The sequence below is a fragment of the Nycticebus coucang genome, chromosome 1, assembly GCF_027406575.1.
Source record: "Nycticebus coucang isolate mNycCou1 chromosome 1, mNycCou1.pri, whole genome shotgun sequence".
Classification (NCBI taxonomy): domain Eukaryota; kingdom Metazoa; phylum Chordata; class Mammalia; order Primates; family Lorisidae; genus Nycticebus; species Nycticebus coucang.
The window spans coordinates 47,889,155-47,904,316 of record NC_069780.1 but is presented as its reverse complement, the minus strand read 5'-3'; the positions used below and the strand labels follow the sequence as shown (position 1 = coordinate 47,904,316).

Below are 15,162 nucleotides of genomic sequence, written 5' to 3'. Positions count from 1 at the left end.
TGGTGGCAGCCTAGCTCACAGCAACCTCAAAATCCTGAGCTCAAGTGATCCAACTTGGATCCCTAAGAGTGCTAGGATTACAGGGATGAGCCACTGCACCTGGCCAGAACAGTGAAGATTCTTGAGACTCATTCAGCTCTGTACACAATGCAGCAGCTTACAAAAATGCTTTGCTTTTTTTTTTTTTTTTCTTAACGACTTTTACACTTTACCAGGTCACAATTGTTTAAAACCTTGTCAGATTATGAGAGGACAAAAACTCAATCAAGGTTATGGATGGGGGTGGGAAGCATTTATGCAAATTTACAAGGCAAGGTAATTTTCCACAAGGTTTATTTTAAAGCATAATGTCAAAACAAAACACCATTATTTTTAAAAGCCTGCTAGATTTTTATAATGGATTTATGAATAAAAATAGCCAAGGTTGTCAGCACTGAATAAATATCCTTTTAATAGTTATATATACAACTATGTTAGCTTTAATTAACAGCTCTCTTCTTTTTTCTCTTTTTCACTGGCTTTTTAGTTGGTGCTTTTTCTGGCTTTGCACTGATGTTCTGTGTTCTGTGAATAAAGTAAAGTAACAGTTTACTAATAGTACACTCGTTAAATTTTGTATCACTGAAATAGGAGGCCTTATTTTTTTCCAATAGGATGTAAAATAAGTCAGCTATGAGAGTAAAATGCATTAACTCTGAAAGGCATCCATGGAGTTTTTTAGTCACAGGGTAAAGAAACCACAGAAAGAACAGCTGGATATCTAATGAAAGAGGTATCTTTATATTTTATAGTAGTATGTGAGAAGAAAAAAACCCGAGAGCAAGCCTCTAAATGGTCTATTTATATATTTGCAATAAACCAGAAATTAAATACCTTATTTTCTTCAGATTCTTGTCTGGTTCTAAAATGATGATTTCTTCTTCTTCACTATCTGAGAGTACTATAGGGGCATCTTTAAAAAAAAAAAAAAAATTGTTCAATCTCTTGGGAAATAAATCCCATGTGGGTTTATTTACACCAGAGGTTCTAAAATTCCCATTTCCATAAATATTATTGAGAGCGCTTCTTGGGTGGAGGCTTATAGAGACACTTTTTTCTTTCCCCATCTTTCTCTCTGAAGAAGTTCCTTGGAGCTCTGAAACCTTTTGTAAAAATTCTTATGCTTCCTTTAATTGTAAAAGTGGTAGGGAAAAAAGTCCACATGGCATGTTTTATAGAACCAATTTGGAAATGATTTAAAGTCAATATAACACTGGAAAAAAAATTCTTAGAAGGACTGTTTGGTCAAAAAGCACATAAATTCTAAAATAACTCCCAGAAATGATAAATGAAGAATCATTTTCCATATACCCTTATAAACGTTGGTTTTTTAAGACTGCCAAATATGGTAATAAAAAAGTATATCTTTTTTTTTTTTAGTTTATTATCACCAGGGTTGACCATGAAAAAATATTACCACTTGCATTTTCTTTGAGAACTTCTTCCTATATTTTGCCCATTTTTCTTTTCTTTTTTTAAGACAGTATCACTGTGTGCCTTGGCATCACAGCTCATAGCAACCTCAAACTCTTGGGCTCAGGCAATCCCCTTGCCTCAGCTTCCCCAGTACCTGGATTACAGGCACTTGCCACAACAGCTACCCTGTTTCCCAGAAAATAAGACATCCTCCGAAAATAAGACCTACTTACAGGAAAGATAAGACGTCCCCTGAAAATAAGACCTAGCGCATCTTTGGGAGCATACCTTCTTATTTTCGGGGAAACAGGGTAGATAGTTTTTTTCTGTTTTTAGTAGAGCCAGGGTCTTGCTCTTGCTCAGGCAATCTACCTGCCTCGGCCTCCCAGAGTGCCAGGATTACAGGCATGAGCCACCATGCCCAGCCATTTTGCCCATTGTTCTCTGGAGACTTAGTGAATGATATATACATAAAGTGAATGAATTAACCCTTTTCCCAGTTGGTTGGTTATATATCGATTCTCAATTTTTTTAGTTTTCAATTAGTTTCTCCTTTTGTTCATATGCTTTAGATAAGGCTTTACCTGTTCCATCTTATGTTCACCTTCATTATTCAGCTGAAAATTTTGTTCTTCAAACCAGCAATAGAATGTCTATCAACCTTATCAATCTTAGAATTCTGAACAAATAGGCTTGGCACCTGTAGCTCAAGTGGCTGAGGCACTAGCCACATACAGCAGAGCTGGTGGGTTTGAATCCACCCTGGGCCTGCCAAACAACAATAACAACTACAACCAAAAAAAAAAATAGGCGTTGTGGCGGACGCCTGTAGTCCCAGCTACTTGGGAGGCTGAGGCAAGAGAATCGCTTAAGTCCAGGAGTTGGAGGTTGCTGTGAGCTGTGATACCACTGCACTCTACCCAGGACAACACCTTGAGGCTCTGTCTCAAAATATAAATAAATAATATTAGTTATTATTAAAAAAAAAAGAATACTGAACACATACATATAAAGAGCTATATGCAAGTGCAAGGACACTGTAGCAATGTAACAGTGAAAAAATGGAAACAATTTACATTCTCAACAATAAGGTAATGGTTAAACTAGCGACAGAAGTTATGCAACATTTAAAATGACAGGGACTCATCTACATCTACTGACATGGGAAAACTTTTAAAGTCCCTGTGTTTAAGCAGCTTGTATCACTCCACATATAGTAAACAAATAACCTGGGACAAGTTATGGAAAAACAATACCACATAGAAGTAACCACCCAGAAAACTGAATAAGGGCCCCAAGCAATGGGGATTTTTCTGAGTAATTAAAACACAAACAACAAAGAAAAACCCAGCAGGCTTTCAGTAGCATTTATAAGCTATAGTTTCCCTCCTTGAAGGCATATAGTATGTGCATTTACACTCCTTCAGAGTGCCACTTTCACTGTTTCCTCAACCAGATTTAGTAGGTCCATCCTCTAGTTCCCTGTCAGCCTAGTTCCTAGATCCTTATATGATTAGTGTTTTTTTTTTTTTTTTGTAGAGACAGAGTCTCACTTTATGGCCCTCGGTAGAGTGCCTTGACGTCACACGGCTCACAGCAACGTCTAACTCCAGGGCTTACGCGATTCTCTTGCCTCAGCCTCCCAAGCAGCTGGGACTACAGGCGCCCGCCACAATGCCCGGCCATTTTTTGGTTGCAGTTTGGCTGGGGCTGGGTTTGAACCCGCCACCCTCGGCATATGGGGCCGGCGCCCTACTCACTGAGCCACAGGCGCCGCCCATGATTAGTGTTTTTTCAAAATTTAAAAAAAAAAAATTTATTTTGTTATGTGGCCCAGGCAAGAATTTAGTTTTCTTCAAAGTGAAAATGTCCATTGGTAAAATCAATAATTTCTTTAGTTCTACAGCTTTCAGAATGCAAGGAACTACTTGTATTCTAGTCACGTCTACAATTTTTTATGTTCTAATACTGCAATATTAGGGTAGCTATTTATAGCTTATTAATATATTAATAGCTATAATATGGCTATTTAATTTTATGTTAAAGTTAAATGAAATTTAAAATTTAGTTCCTCAGTCACACAAACCACACTTCCAAGTGTTCACCTGTTACAGGGCAAACAGCTGCTTTACTAGGCTGTGTAGACATAGAATGTTTCTAACATTGCAGAAAGTTTTATTTAGACCACATATTATAATATGGGCTTTTTATTTCAGTTTAGAAATGATACAAAAAAAGGCAGCATGCAGGAATGAGATCTTCAAGAAACTTATCCTCTTAAAACTGGACCAAATATATATACAAAAGAAAAAAAACAAAAAAAAAATTAAAAATGTTGCTATCATTTATATACCAAAGGGTATACCACTACTCAACAAAGATAACCATACTCTTTTGAAAAAGAATTGGTATCGGGCGGTGCCTGTGGCTTAGTGAGTAGGGTGCCACCCCCACATACCGAGGGTGGCGGGTTCAAACCTGGCCCTGGCCAAACTGCAACAAAAAAATAGCTAGTCATTATGGCAGGCGCCTGTAGTCCCAGCTACTTAGGAGGCTGAGGCAAGAGAATCTCCTAAGCCCAAGAGCTGGAGGTTGCTGTGAGCTATGATGCCACAACACTCTACTGACTGAGGGCGACAAAGTAAGACTCTGTCTCTTAAAAAAAAAAAAAAAGAATTGGTATTACTATTACAATTAGCCTCAATAATTAGTTGAAATTTAAATCACAATAGTTAGCCCCTCTGAAAATGGAATACATCTATTCTTGTATATAGCTATCTATATTCTCTATAGGTATCTATATAGTATGTAATATATATCACACAGATCTTTAGTTAATATAAATACATATCTATGTATAGGTATCTACATATAATATACATTATATATGTATCTATATCATATAAAAGTCATAAAGTATCCCCTACCTTGGCTTCCAATATCAGAGACTTCTAATCCAGTGTCCATTTTTATGCTATCAAGCATGATAGCATCATCACTGCCACCTTCATCCTCATCCTCCTTCCCAGAGTCTTCGAGATCACCCCAGGAGTTTTCTATTCCCTCTCCAATTTGGGCAGTTCCAGGAGTCCATAACACAGGTTTAGAAACACTTAAGAAGTTAAGAAAACTAAGTACAAAATACTGTTATTTGACGAACCTTTGAAAAATTCAAAGAGAGACCTAAATTTCTTTTTCCAAAAGTGATCCAAGTGTGCCTCCTATCTTTAGGTAAAAAAAATTTAATATAGCTATTATTATGAATGGCTGAACAAAGAAGAAAAATTAAGTTTATGATCCAGGAAATATTTTATGGATGTAATTAATGGTATGAAATATCAAGGCACAGGCTGTCAACATTTTAGGTATAGTGCTAAATTTAGTGAATAAATGAGTAATTTTGATAAAAATGTTGATAGTATATAAAGCAGCAGTTATCAACCTGTGGGTTGCGACCCCTTTGTAACAATGAAAATACATCCTGCATATCAGATATTTACATTACGATCCATAACGGTAGCAAAATTAGTTACGAAGTAGGAACGAAAATAATTTTATGGTTGGGGGTCATCACAACATGAGGAACTGTATTAAAGGGTTGCAGCCTTAGGAGGCATTAGGAAGGTTGAGAACCACTAATATAAAGTGACCATGTCATCAATAAAAGAATACTTTTTCAAAGGAAAATGAAATGGTATGACTCGCATCTCTATTTTGTACCGTGCTTTCTCTAACAAAGTAGTGTTTCAGAAAACTAATTTCAGCATGCACACCCGTGTAGCCTTAATAATACAAAAAATGTCATGAATCTTATTATAAATACCACCCAGTAAAGATACACTTCTGAAGGAGGTTCAGCTTCAGCAATGATTTCTTCTGCTTTCTCCTCTACATCTGAGGTATCAACAGGGGCCTTTTCCATTTTAAATGCTGTGATCCTTTGATTTGCTATAGACTCTGCAAAGCCAAACTTTCCACCTTCTTTTCTGTATGCAGGTTTTGGTGGGGGGTGTGGGGAAGGATGGAGGTGGGGCATGGGAGAGAGAAGGAGCAGGAAGATGACAGATTAGAGAGAAGACAGAAAGGAAAAAAAATAGTATTTTATCCTTTGGTGGAAGAGATCTATTGGAAGGGAGTTAGTTTATTTGACTAAATTAACCTCACCAATTTATTATGCCCATCAACAGAAAAAATAAAAAGTTATCATAATTATCATTTATTGGACCATGTGCCAGACCTGTGCTAAATGCTTAAAATATACTTTTTTCTAATCCTAAAATCAGTTCTACCAGGTAGGCACTAATATCCCATATTATAGAAGAGAACACTGACATGCGTGGTCATATATCTTAAGATAACTGTTACAAGTAGAGATGGGCATCAACTCATTTGTGTTCTTCCCGTTAATATGATTTTTTCCCTAAGAAAATGTTAACTTTTAAAGAAAAACCTTATGTGGCTTTGCAATACAAGTTATATTTAAATTGGATAAAATGTAATAAACAGAGTCCAATCAACTTTTAAAAAACATGAGGTAGTATATTCAACTGAGATTAACAAATAAAGATATGTAAAAATTATATGGTCATTCTTGTGCAATAACAACCTTTAACAAAAACAAAATATAAAAAGACCATTTAGTTCTGAAAAAATTAAACTTACCTAACTTTCTGGTCATTCTCCAAAGCTTTCTGTATTAGCTCTGTAATTTCTGCTACTTTCACACCAGCTATTTTACTGCATCTCAAAACCTATTTATAAAGGTCAATTCTGTTATGTAAAGAAAACAAATCAAATGGCTTTCTCTAATGAAACTAACACTATGAAATTAGTTTTTCTACATTTATAATTTAAGCCTGATTTTTTTCCCCCAAATATGAAAACAGTACCAATGTAAACACAGATTAAGCCAAATTATGAGAGTTCTTTTAAAATATTTAAAGGACTATCACATTAAGGGAGCAGATCCAAAAACTTTCTTACACGACAGTATAAAAGACAATATGGAAGAAGCCAAAGACATACATATATGCTAGGAATGTACTAATTTCCTTTCTTTGTGAGTAAGTAATTGTGTATAGTAATAGTGATGTATAGGAGGAAGATGACAGATTAGAGAGAAGACAGAAAGGAAAAAAAATAGTATTTTATCCTTTGGTGGAAGAGATCTATTGGAAGGGAGTTAGTTTATTTGACTAAATTAACCTCACCAATTTATTATGCCCATCAACAGAAAAAATAAAAAGTTATCATAATTATCATTTATTCCTGTATAGTAATTGTGATGCTAGTAATAAAGACGATGATGATAACAGAAATTAACATTTACCGCACACTTTTTACTAGACACTGTGCAATATATCTCTATTTATATCCTTCTAAAAACAACAAGGTGGGCTTGGCACCAGTAGCACAGTAGTTATGGTGCCAGCCACATACACCGAAGTTGGTGTGTTTGAACCCGGCCCAGGCCAGCTAACCAACAATGACAACTGCAACAAAAAATAGCCAGGCGTTGTGGTGGGTGCCTGTAGTCCCAGCTACTTGGGAGGCTGAGGCAAAAGAATCACTTGAGCCCAAGATTTTGAGGTTGTTGTAAGCTGTGACACCATGGCACTTTACTGAGGGTGACATAGTGAGACTCTGTCTCAAAAAAATAAATAAATAAAAACAAAGTGTCAGTAATAATATCATTCCCTATTTAAGGGCCCATCACCAAGGGATGAGACCAATTTAAATTATGTGAAGGAAAAAAGAAAAACTGGGCCCAAAGATATGAATTGTTTGCTCAAAGTCAGTTAGTACAAGGCAAAGCTAGTATTCAAACTAAAGTTCTCTGTGCTCTGAACCATCCACACTACGTGCTATGTAGCAATCTATTTTCTAAAAGCTCCTTGATACATAGCTGACGTTGAGAATCATTATTTTATCCAAATTCTGAAAGTAGAACTTATTTTTTCACCTAATTTCTACCTTTTGATTTTTTTTTAATAGGGATAATATACATCTCTGTCTTTACTAGTTGAAAGAAGTGTTTCTCTACTTTACCTAACAATTGCAATCAGTGTAACTGGCTTATTGTACCCTCAATGAATCCCCAACAATAAAAAAAAAAAAGAAAAAAAAAGAAAGAAGTGTTTCTCTAGTTAGAAGGGTCAGATTCTAGAGGACCAGACATGGGAACAACAAAGGAGGAAGGAGGGTATCTCATAGCCACCAGTTATTAAAATGTGGTGATAGTACTGAAACCAGATTATAACACACCCTAGAATCAATCACTGAAAGTATCCTCATTGGATCTGGTTAAAACATAAGAAGCAACTTCTAAGAGAAGTAACCTATACTTAATGGGACATTAATGAAAGCACTAACTTGATCTTTTAGCAGCATTATCCCACCACTGGATTGGATAGTACAAATCTCTCGATGTTTGTTCATGGCAATCACCAGCAAGCCATCCATCACACGTTCTTCTCGTTCATTGGGATCCACCAATAAATATGTTCTGAAATGAATGTTAAATGGACCTGAACAAAACTGAGGCTGAATGCTTATCATTTTTAGTGTAGTGAATTTTAAAAAATAAAATAGCATATTTTGAAAAGATATGATTCAGTTCTGGTGATTGGCATAACAGGATACATTTCATGCTATTTTTATGTTGATGTGTATATAAGTAACTGAGTGAGCTTTATAGTATTAATCTCTGAGTTAAAGATTGAAAACAGACTCATGGTTAATAAAAAGCAGGAAAGAACAGAATTATGAATTCTGTATTCTATTCCTAGAAGTAATTTTTTTATTTGTTGGAAATGTCCTGAGCATTTTATTTTTCTATTCATATTGTAATTACATGTATTATCTCGAGTCATCTGTTCCAAAGATGTAATGAATAAATGCATTAGTTACTTCTAAAAGTTCTTTGGTATTATGGAAAATAAAATGCTCCTGTGCTATTAAAAAAAAAAAAATAAGTATGCCATGAAAAGAAAAATGTTGGGAAGTAACTTTATTATAGCATAAACGTTTTCTCAGTTAGACTGAGAAGGCTCTTTGCCAATGGGAGGAAGGAAGGACTAAAGGAGTAGTAGGTGCTTTAATATTAAAGAGGTGTTTGTTCATTTGTCCATGACATATTTGAGTAATAAAATTTTTAGTTGCATTTATAATTTTGGCCCATGACAAGGCAAGACTTACCCTTGCTGGAAAAAGGCAAAACTGACACAAATAGGCATGTGGTGGATGCTTAATGGTACAGGATCACGCTCTTCATGTGTATACTGTTTCAAAAGAAAAGGTTCAATAATTATAGTTGCTAAATTTTTTTTTTTTTAAGACAGTCTCACTATGTCGCCCTTGGTAGAGTGCCGTGGTGTCACAGCTCACAGCAACCTCAAACCCTTGGACTCAATCGACTCTCTTGCCTTAGCCTCCCAGGTAGCTGGGACCAGAGGCACCTGTCACAATGCCCAGCTATATTTTGTTGCAGTTGTCATTGTTGTTTAGCTGGCCTGGGCCAGGTTTGAACCCGGCTCCCTCGGTGTATGTAGATGGCGCTGTAACCACTGTGCTATAGTCACTAAATTACGAACCTAAAAAATAACACCCTGCACATCAAATACCAACATAAAAATAAAATTTCTTTAATTCTCAGTGAATACCTAAATATCTTTTTACAAAAACTTTACCATTCATATTCCTCAAAACTGTACATCTTTTAAAAGCTCTGAAGTATACTTTATATCCCATAATATCCACTCATTGTAAGTGCATGATTAAATTTTTAGATGATAGTTACAGATCCATCATCACAATCCACTTCTTTTTTTTTTTTTTTTGAGACAGAGTCTCAAGCTGTCACCCTGGATAGAGTGCTGTAGTAGCACAGCTCATAGCAACCTCCAACCTGGGCTTAAGTGATTCTCTTGCCTCAGCCTCCCAAGTAGCTGGGACTACAGGCACCCACCACAATGCCTGGCTATTTCTTGGTTGTAGTTGTCATTGCTGTTTGGCAGGCCCGGGCTGGATTTGAACCTGCCAGCTCTGGTGTACGTGGCTGGTGCCTCAGCCCCTTGAGCTACCGGCACCAAGTCAAACTTCTTTCAATATTTCCATTCAGAATTCTTCCTCAATTTTTACTCCCACTCTATCCCCAAGCAACCACTGATCACTTGTTCTCTATCTCTGTAAATTTGCCTTTTCTGAGCATTCCGTATAAACGTAATCGAACAAGTTGAAGTCTTTTCTGCCTGGTGTCTTTCAACTTAGCAGGTTTCTTCCACCGTGTAGCATCTATCAGTAGTTCATAGTTCTTTTATTGCCAAATAGTATTCCATTATACAGTATGTATATATGCTACATTTTGTTTATGTATCATTTGATGAACATTTGATTGATCCCAGTTTTTGGCTATTACAATTAATGCTGCTATGAACATTTACATACAAGTCTCTCGGTGAATATATGCTCTCATCCCTCCTATAGATTACTGGGCATGCATGGAATTGTTTGAAATTTTTTTCCTGGTTTTAAGCCATTGTAAGTTGTTTTATTTCATAACAAGGTCAAATATGCTGAAATAAGTACATATTTTCCTCTCATTGCTATTTTTCTGAATAGAGGATATTATTTACACTTAATTTTTTAAGAAACTTCTGAACTTCAACATGGCTGTATCATTTTAAAAACATTCCCATCATTAATAATGCTACGTATTTTTAATTTTATTTTCAAGTCTATTAATCATTCTTAGGTTTTTCTTTTAACTCCATTATATAACTCCCTCCTCTAAAGGAACTTCATCTTTACTACCTAAACTTTTGTTCCTAAGTCTTTAAAGTAGGGGTGTCTAACCTGTGGCCCATGGAGCTGCATGTTAATTATGTGAGGCCTGTTTTGCTCACCTGTGGTGTGTCAGATTTCATGGTAAGTATGCACAGACCTTATTTTTTGCCACCAGCTTTCATTAATGTTTGTGTATTTAATGTGTAGCCCAAGGCAACTCTTATTCTTCCAATTTGTGGCACAGCAGAAAAAAAAGATTGGACCACCCTACTTTAAAGAGTCTGCTGCAGTCTAAGACCTAAAAATAGTGTTATAAATAATTTCTTATAAAATTTAGGCATGTGATGTTTTCTTTTGTAACTTTCAAACTCAAACTAGATTACAGTGCACTTATTTTAGCATGTAATTTATATAATCAAAACTGACATATTCAGTACAAAAGAGAAAAAAAAATGTAAGTCATTGATTTTCAAAATCATCTGGGAACTCAAAGTTAGAAGTATAAATTCTTAGGTCCTACCCTTTTCTTACAACCGGAGTACAACCTAGTCATCTGTTTTAACAGCCTTCCAAATTTCTAATAAAATTTTTTTGCTTAGTGAACAAAAGTCCTACAGAGAGATGTGTATCTACTGATTCTTCAGTCCTTCGCAGTTTTACTGCATGCTTCTTACAGGGCAAGTATCTCAGTATCCCAAGAATCAAGTATTTTTCACACATTTGACCTCCAAACACAGTCAATTGCTTCATCTAATTGTTCAATTCAAAAAAATAGTCATCTAATTTTATTCTGGAAAACCAGGCTGAAGTGTATTCTTACTGACAGACATATGAATACAGATAATTTAACAGATTTCTAGGCAATTTTCATCCTATATAGTTTTTGCTTTGTGAACAAATTTTAGAACTTACCTAATTGCCATCTATAACATAATTTCACTAGTAACAAGTTGTCTGCACATTCAGGATACTCATTTGTTCATAGAAAGGATCCTGGCTCCCATAATAAAACTTACCAGTGTCACTTCATCTCCCTGGACAGAGACATCAGGTCTTCGGAAGTGACTTAAGGCCACAATTGCAGCAATGCTGGCAGCATCAATAATATTTCCATCATGATTTAATAAATGTAGATCCACACGTATTTGCCAAACCTGGAAGTGAATTTAAAATAAAAATAAATCCTAAGTGAGCATAACCAATGGCTGTTCATTAGGAAAACTAATACTATATAATTTTCTTACTTGCTGTTAAGATATGCAGTTACTCCTTCTAGTTTATTGATAAAAAAATTAGAAAAATTTTCAGCCAAACATTTGAAATACCAATAATTCATCTTTCTATGTGAATCATTTGACAATAGTAAAAGATACATTGTAATAAACAGAGCTGCTCTAGAATTTAATACTAAGATTTTCCTAACACCAAATCTATTAATATTTTTATTGTCTCTACTAGCATAAAAACCTCAACCTCATAGGTTTTATTTATTCATTTTTTGAATAAATAAAGACCTTGTCTTGCTTGTTGCCCAGGCTAGAGTGCAGTGGTGGCATTATAGCTCAACCCTGAATTCCTGGGCTTAAGCAATTCTCCTACCTCAGCCTCCTAAATAGGTGGACTACAAGTGTGTGCCACCATGCCTTATAGAGACAAGGTCTCACTATGTTGCTTGGGCTGGTCTCAAATTCTTGGCTTCAAGTGATCCTCCTGCCTCAGCCTCTCAAAGTGCTAGGATTATAGGCATGTGACACTGTACCCAGATACCTCTTAGATTTTATGTGATAATATTTTTGTTAACCTTAGGGTAATATAAATAAACTATTACATTCAGGTATAGAATGTGGAAAGCTAAGTTACTTCTCTGGGTTCAAAAAGCTGGTCAAAATATCCTAATCAAGAATAAAGTTCTAATATCCTCATGTAACATAATTTACTGGGACTAAAGATTTCCAAAGCCAACCCTGCCACCGACTCATTCTGTGGTCCTGTATAAATCAATAAACCTATCCAAATGAGGGATTTAACCTATTCTTCAGCTCTTCATCCATAAAAAAGGAAAACTACCTGCTTCTATCAACTCATTTAAATAACATGAGAAAATAAATGAGAAACTATATGTAAAAGCCACAAGTTCTTTGAATAATACATTTTTACACAAATCCACATTAATATCTTCAACCTTTTAAGATGATGTTTTTTGTCCCTTCAGAGAGAAAAATGGCACAAAGTTCTAAAGATAGCACTCAAGACATTTGGAGTGAAGTGAACCAGCACAAAACTGAATTAACTAAAGTGCTGTAAATAAAAGCATAGATATAGGAACCCACGAATCAAAAATATTCAACCTAAGATTGGGAGTTTTGGGCATATTCCCCACCTTTTCACCAGCAACAACACAGAGAGATTCAGTGTCTATACACTTCGAATTTCTTAGACATCTTTCCAAGAGTCGATTCAACTTCACCAAGAGATCTGACTGCCTATGAAAATAGGAATGGGCTAATGTCATAAAATATAACACCAGGCATTTAAACAATAGCTCACTGCTATCAGGTTTTCCTATGGCTAAAGCAGCCTAACAAAAAGATTTAAATACCTGCCAGGTTCAAAAGCTGGAGCTGCCATCTGAGAGAGTTCAAGGTTAAAAAAAAGAATACCTTCTGTGGCCCTATTAAGTTTTGGAGACACAAGTTCACAGGAAACCTGTCCAAGAACTCTGCAAAGATAAAGGTACAAAGTGGTTAAGTAAATAGATTTTCCAATTAAGAAAAAGTCTTAAACAGATAACAATTAAGTTTCAGTTTTACTTTGAGTAATAATGTAATAAATATAAGAGGGAGAAATTACATATAAAACACAGTAGTAGAATATACATAGAAATAAAACATATATTGGTAAACCTAAAAAGATGGCAGAAAAAGAAAACTCTCCTCTTATTAGTATTTACTATTCCACAGATTTGCAGAAAAATCAATGTGTACTTCTTTCTACAAATATTTATTGATACAAAAGGGCATAAAAACGTGATTTTTTCTTAAGAGTTTTCACATGGCATGGCTCATTACCCGACCAAATGTCTTCACAACTTTCAAAAGAGTATTAGAAGCCTAATTCTCATGTCACTCATGAAAAAAGGAAAGCGGGGCCTACTTAATAAGATGCTCAAAAGCTCTACATTCCTCACACTGGAATGTGAAAAAGACTGCAGGAAACAAATTAATCGCTGCTGGTTGTCTATATGATTTACAGAGGTCAGAAAACTATATGATACTCGTGTAAAATCACAAAATATGTCTATGATTAAAAATTTAAAGTGTGACGACGAAACCAAAAACATTTTGCATAAAAAAATACTTTTGGCAGTTAAACAAAGTATTGCAGAGACGTTTTAGCTGCTTTATAAACAACCCTCCCTTTTGAATCTGTATTTAATTTGAATCCTGTTACCTTGTCTTCCCAAGTTCCACAATACAGCACCCATAATCTGTTCCAAATGAGATCCTGATGTTTCTATAATCATAGGTTTGTCTGCCATCCAGCCGCTGTAAGCACAACATTCATTCATTTACTCCTTCAAAAAGTATTTCTTGGGCAAAGATTTTGTGTCCGGCTTTGGGATAAGCAGTTGGAGGAAGTGGTATCCTAACCCCCCCCTCCCGACCCCAATAGGTAAGTGGAAACTAGGGCATCCAGTCGAGCCTTGAAAAGAACCTGTCTGGAGAAAACGCCTGGGTGGTAGGAGCCCTAGGAACATTCAGGCAGGTCCCCCAAGCTGCTTCCCGGCCCGCGCGGGCTACACCAGAGAGTCCACACCGTGCGATCTGAGCTACGACGCAGCGCGCAGTTCCATCGACCGTTTACCTTCTTCTCTTCGATGGCGCGGAGCAGGAAGCGGCGCTCACAGTTTGAGAGTGGCGTTTCCTTCATGGTGTTGGGTCGCGAGCCCCAGGATCGTCAAGCAAAGGGACATCCGAGCTTCCTCACGCGCGGCTCCGCCGCGCAGGAGATTTACGTCATCAAGGCGCGGTGGCTGAAGGTGGGAAAGCAAAGGCTTGGGCGGCTGCTATTGCGCAGACTCAAAGCAGGTCTGCGGCCGGCCCAGCCAGCTGAGAGAAGCTGCTGTGGCTTGGGGCGGCGCGCAGCCGGACGTGAAGTTTTATTGTAAAGCGCGAGAAAAACGGACACAAACTCTGTCAGAATGACAGAATTAATGTCAATAGACCTCTCTCATGCTTCACCCTTTTCTGGCGGGGTTGAGGCTAAGCAGGTACTATTACAGATGAGGACGTTGACATTGGCCCCTAGGGAGCCGCGGAAGCAGGGTTTGGAGCAGAGTCCCTGGAGAAACACTGGGATGAAGGGGCGTGGGGTTGCGAGTGAGAGAGGAAGAAAGCTGAGACCGGGAAGTGGGATGTTCTTGGAGGGCCAAAGGTGAAATCTTGTGGGATCTGAAACGTTAACAAAAAATTGAAAACGTTTCCACGTCCTGATTATGTTACTACTATTGAGGTCTGAAACTAAATTTACTGTTTTATTTCTAATAGTCTCTCCAGTTATTGGAAGTTGATAGACTTATTTTTACGGGTATAGAGAAAACTTAGTGGGGCCAGCCTGCCAACCAGTCAGCTTTGATGGAGAGGCAATATCAAATAGTAGAACAAAACAAAACAAGGTCTAAACTGTTCAAATTCTGACTCTGGCCATAAATACTTCTGTGACATGCGCAAGTTACTAAGCGCATTCTGTGTTTCACTTTACTAACCTGCAAAAAAGGGGGTGGTAAAGCTATTTATTATGAGGTATGAAAAAAAGCTAATACATGTAAAATGCTTAGAACAGTGCCTGGCATACAGTGACACTTTTAAAGTGCTTGTGTATTATTATTTTGTTAACTTTTGCTTTAGAGGTGGTAGGCACAGC

The 15,162-nt window shown here is 36.6% G+C and overlaps 1 protein-coding gene across 1 annotated transcript; it reads right to left on the bottom strand.

The window, feature by feature from the left end:
- Positions 1-435: 435 nt before the first annotated feature.
- Positions 436-14,268, bottom strand: EXOSC9 (exosome component 9). Its single transcript, XM_053573908.1, has 12 exons — positions 14,104-14,268; positions 13,690-13,784; positions 12,839-12,958; positions 12,620-12,722; positions 11,256-11,393; positions 8,653-8,735; positions 7,828-7,960; positions 6,118-6,206; positions 5,295-5,441; positions 4,383-4,567; positions 874-952; positions 436-564 (listed from the first exon to the last, which is right to left on the bottom strand). Exons 1-12 carry the CDS (start codon positions 14,167-14,169, stop codon positions 480-482), a joined length of 1,323 nt encoding a protein of 440 aa, XP_053429883.1. The 5' UTR covers positions 14,170-14,268; the 3' UTR covers positions 436-479.
- Between the last annotated feature and the right edge of the window lie 894 nt (positions 14,269-15,162).

Excerpts from the sequence above, each read along its gene's own strand:
- EXOSC9 (XM_053573908.1), bottom strand. The coding sequence starts at position 14,169 with ATGAAGGAAACGCCACTCTCAAACTGTGAGCGCCGCTTCCTGCTCCGC. Across the intron at positions 8,736-11,255 it reads AGGGAGATGAAGTGACACTG|TATACACATGAAGAGCGTGA; the intron begins GTAAGTTTTATT and ends CTTTTGAAACAG. Across the intron at positions 6,207-7,827 it reads TAATGCTGCTAAAAGATCAA|GTTTTGAGATGCAGTAAAAT; the intron begins GTTAGTGCTTTC and ends CTTTATAAATAG.